The sequence below is a fragment of the Chiloscyllium plagiosum genome, chromosome 13, assembly GCF_004010195.1.
Source record: "Chiloscyllium plagiosum isolate BGI_BamShark_2017 chromosome 13, ASM401019v2, whole genome shotgun sequence".
Classification (NCBI taxonomy): Eukaryota; Metazoa; Chordata; class Chondrichthyes; order Orectolobiformes; family Hemiscylliidae; genus Chiloscyllium; species Chiloscyllium plagiosum.
The window spans coordinates 18,596,622-18,600,707 of record NC_057722.1 but is presented as its reverse complement, the minus strand read 5'-3'; the positions used below and the strand labels follow the sequence as shown (position 1 = coordinate 18,600,707).

At 43.7% G+C, this 4,086-nt stretch overlaps 1 protein-coding gene across 1 annotated transcript in view; it reads right to left on the bottom strand.

Moving 5' to 3' along the window:
• LOC122556309 (solute carrier family 35 member G2-like) overlaps positions 1–4,086 on the bottom strand; it is a 19,835-nt gene that overhangs the window by 14,580 nt on the left and 1,169 nt on the right. The window contains exon 2 of the mRNA XM_043702937.1: positions 631–637. Within this exon, the coding sequence (XP_043558872.1) occupies positions 631–637 (7 nt within the window). The remainder of the gene's footprint in view (positions 1–630; positions 638–4,086) is intronic.

The window sequence follows — 4,086 nt, the reverse complement described above, 5'->3', positions numbered from 1 at the left end:
ACATCGTAGTCCCAGGTACCTATCCACGCCTTAAGTTCACCCACCTTATTTCTGATACTCCTTGCGTTGAAGTAAACGCACTTGAACCCATCTCTGTGTCCGCAAGTATTCCCTGTCAGTGCTACCTTCTTCACAGCCTNNNNGGCGGGTCGGTGTGGACTTGTTGGGCCAAAGGGCCTGTTTCCACACTGTAAGTAATCTAGTGCTAGCAAACCTACCCCCCAGGATATTGGTGCCCTTCTGGTTCAGGTGCAACCTGTCCTGCTTGTACAGGTCCCACATTCCCCAGAATGCAGTCCAATTGTCCAAATACCTGAAGCCCTCCCTCCTACACCATCCTTGGAGCTACGTGTTCAACTGCACTCTCTCTCTATTCCTTACCTCACTGTCACTTTGCACCGGCAACAACCCAGAGATGACGACTCTGTCCGTCCTAGCTTTTAGCTTCCAACCTAACTCCCTGAGTTCCTGAATTACCTCCCCACCCCTCTCCCTACCTATGTCATTGGTGCCAATGTGCACCACGACTTCTGGCTGCACACCCTCCCCCTTAAGGATTCTGAAGACACGGTCCGAGACTTCTCGGAGGCAACAAACCATCCGAGAGTCTCGCCCATGTCCACAGAACCGCCTGTCCGTCCCTCTAACTATAGAGCCTCCTATAACTAGCGCTCTCCTCCTCTCCCCCTTTCCCTTCTGAGCCTCAGAGCCGGACCTCATGCCAGAGACCCGGTCACTGCAGCCTACCCCTGCTAGGCCTTCCCCCCCAACAGGATCCAAAGCGGTATACTTATTATTGAGGGGAACGACCACAGGGGATCCCTGCTCTGCCTGCTTCCTTCCCTTCCCACCTCTAACTGTTACCCAGCCACCTCTGTTCTCTGGCTTAACTATGTCCCTGTAGCTTCTATCTATCACCCTCTCAGCCTCTCGAATAATCCTCAGTTCATCCAACTCCAGCTCCAGTTCCCTAACACGGTCTGCGAGGAGCAGGAGCTGACTGCATTTCCTGCAGGTGAAGTCGGCAGGAGCATGGGTGGTCACCCCTACTTCAAACATCCTGCAGGAGGAACATTCCACTGCCTGCGCTGCCATTACTCTACACTTAGTCTCCAAAACAAGAACACTGAGTAGCTTACTTGTGGACTTTAAAGTTAGGTTAGAGGAGGAGGATGGGAGGGAGGCCCTACTTTGTAGGGCCAGGGGTCTAGAACACACCCTCTCAAATATCAATCACTTACCTTCCCAACCAGCTCTGCGCTCCAACCTCACTTCCGCCCAGCTCGCGCCGCTCTCTGCTGTGAAAAAGGTATTAGCAGTATTAGCAGTTTTGAATGTCAACAAATTTCCAGAACTAAATGAGATGTATCCCAGGCTACTGTATAAGGCAATGGAGGAGATTGCAGGGTTTCTGACATTAATTTGCAAATCCTCTCTGGCTACAGGAGGGGTCCCAGATAACTAGATGACAGCTAATATGTTACAATTATTGAAGAAGGATGGTAAGAATAAACCTGGAAACCATTGGCTAGTGAATATAGCATCAGTTGTACGGTAAGTATTGGAAAAAGTTCTGGTGGATAGAATTAATCTCCATGGACAGACGCAAAGATAATCAAAGGTTGCAAGGTTAGTAAGAGAGAGATCATGTCCAACAATTTGAATTAATTGAAATTTTTGAGGATGTAAATAGATGTATAGATGAGGGTAGTGAAAGTGATGTAGCCTTATTGGACTTCAGGAAAGCTTTTGACAAGGTCTCACATGGTAGACTGATTAAGAAGTTAAGAGCTCATGGGATCCAGGGCAATTTGACAAATTGGATCCAAAATTGGCTTTGTGGCAGGAAGCAGAGGTTGATGGTTGAAGAGTTTTTTTGTGACTGGAAGCCTGTGTCCAATGGTGTGGGTTCGGTGCTGGGTCCCTTCCTGTTTTGTTGTTTCATTAATCATCCAGACATGAAGAAGGAGGTAAAATCAGTCAGTTCACAGATAACATGAAAATTGGTGGCATGGTATGCAGTGAGGTGGAAAGTCCTGAAGAATGGTTATACCTGAAACATTTGACTTCTTCACCTCCTGATGCTGCCTGACTTGCTGTGCTCCTCCAGTCTCCTGCTTGTCTACTGTGGAAAATTTTACATGACAGGACTACCTGAATATAGATAGGCTGGTCAGATGGGCTGAACAGTGGCAAATGGAATTTAATCCTAAAATGTGTGAAGTGTTGCATTCTCAGAAGGCTAACTAGGCAGGGGAGTGGGACCATAATTGTAGGACCACAGGAAATACAGAAGATCAGATGGATATTGGTGTACATGTCCATAGATTCTTGATGGAAGGAGGACATATGGATATGTTAGTTAAGGAGGTATATGAATACTTGCCTTTATAGGTCAAGTCATTGAATACAAGAGCAAGGAGGTTATGATGGAGCTATATATAACATTAGTTGGACTACAGCTGGAGTATTGTGCGCAGTTCTGGTCACCACACTATGGGAAAGATGTGACTGCAGTCGAGACAGTGCAGAAAAGATTCACCAAGAAATTGCTTGGGCTGGAGAGATTCAGTTATGAAAAGAGATTAGGTGGGATAGAGTTATTTTCCTTAGATCAGAGAAAGCTGAAATGGAATCTGATTGAGATGGAGAAAGTTCTGAAGGACATAAGCAGGGTAGACAGGGAATAACTTTTTGTGTGGTAGAAATATCAGTAGCCAGGAGACACAGTTTTAAGGTAATAAACAAGAGACAATTAGAAGAAAAAAAAATCATCCAGAGGTTTGGGGTATCTGGAACTCATTGATTTACAGGTTGGTAGAAGAGTAACCCTCAAGACATTTAAGAACAGTGCAGACGAGCACTTGAAACATTAAAATATTCAAGGCTAAAGGCCATGTGGTGGAAAATGGGATTAGAAAGACGGATGTTTAATGACTGGCACACACATAATATGACAAAGGGCTGTAAAAACCCTATGACTAATATTTTTATTGACTATATCAGAGCCCAATTTTGCCTCAATTCTCACAGAAAACTGCTGGGATCTTGTGTTATTCAACTGAGAAATCCTGCTTATGAAAATAAGATGGAAGTGTGCAAATATTACTTTTACAACCAGAAGTTCCACATTTAAGTCTTGAGATTACTTTGAACTTTGCTTGAGCCTGATTAGACAAGGTTTTTTACATTATGATGCTGTGACAAAAGGGATGGTGTATAAATGCACAGATGCATGGCATTGTTATGTTTCCCAAGTAGATTTTGTAATGATTACAATGAGGTCAGCCAGCAGGACTTCATTAAATATAAGGTCTCAGATTATGGTTGTTAATCTGGTCGAATCAGGGAGCCCAAGCTGACGTATAAAAAGGAGAGTGTCAGAGATACTGCGCACTCTGATAACTGACTCTGAAGAGGCAGTATTATAGTCAAGAACTTTTCATATAAGAATAAAGGGTGACTTGGTGACCAGATAGCAGCATCTGTGGAGTTATTTTAGAGGAAATGCGAGTGGAATTAATGATGTAACAATACAAAAATGCCTACTAGTTGAAGCCCAAGTGGACTTCAAACAGGCACTACAACTGGTTTTATCATTGGAAAATACAGCACGTGGAGCATAAGAGTTGCAGGGTATTCTAATGGAGGTGGACACTCTCACCAATCTGACTGAGTTTGGGTAATATTACTTGAGTGCAGACAAATGCATAGACTCACTCAAGACACATCTTAATCATACGGACTCTCAGTTGGCCCACAGCAAATTCCCAAAACAAAGCCAACCAGCCCAGCCAAACAGTTAAAATATTCTTCAGTATCAGGGATGGAAACTCCCTTGAAAGATGCGCCAAAAGTTGTGTAAAGTATTTGTTTGAATTATTAATAAATTATGTTTTACTGGTATATAATTGATGATTTCGGTATTTATTATTTTTAAATGTTATTTTTGAATATATCTCGAGATTTAGAAACCAACAGGATGTATTTTACCTCAGATGCTGCCAAAACAGCCCATATTGGGGGGTCTGATGATGCTACTCCTTTAACAACGTTGTGTTGGGGGGATCCAAGATGGCGGCGACC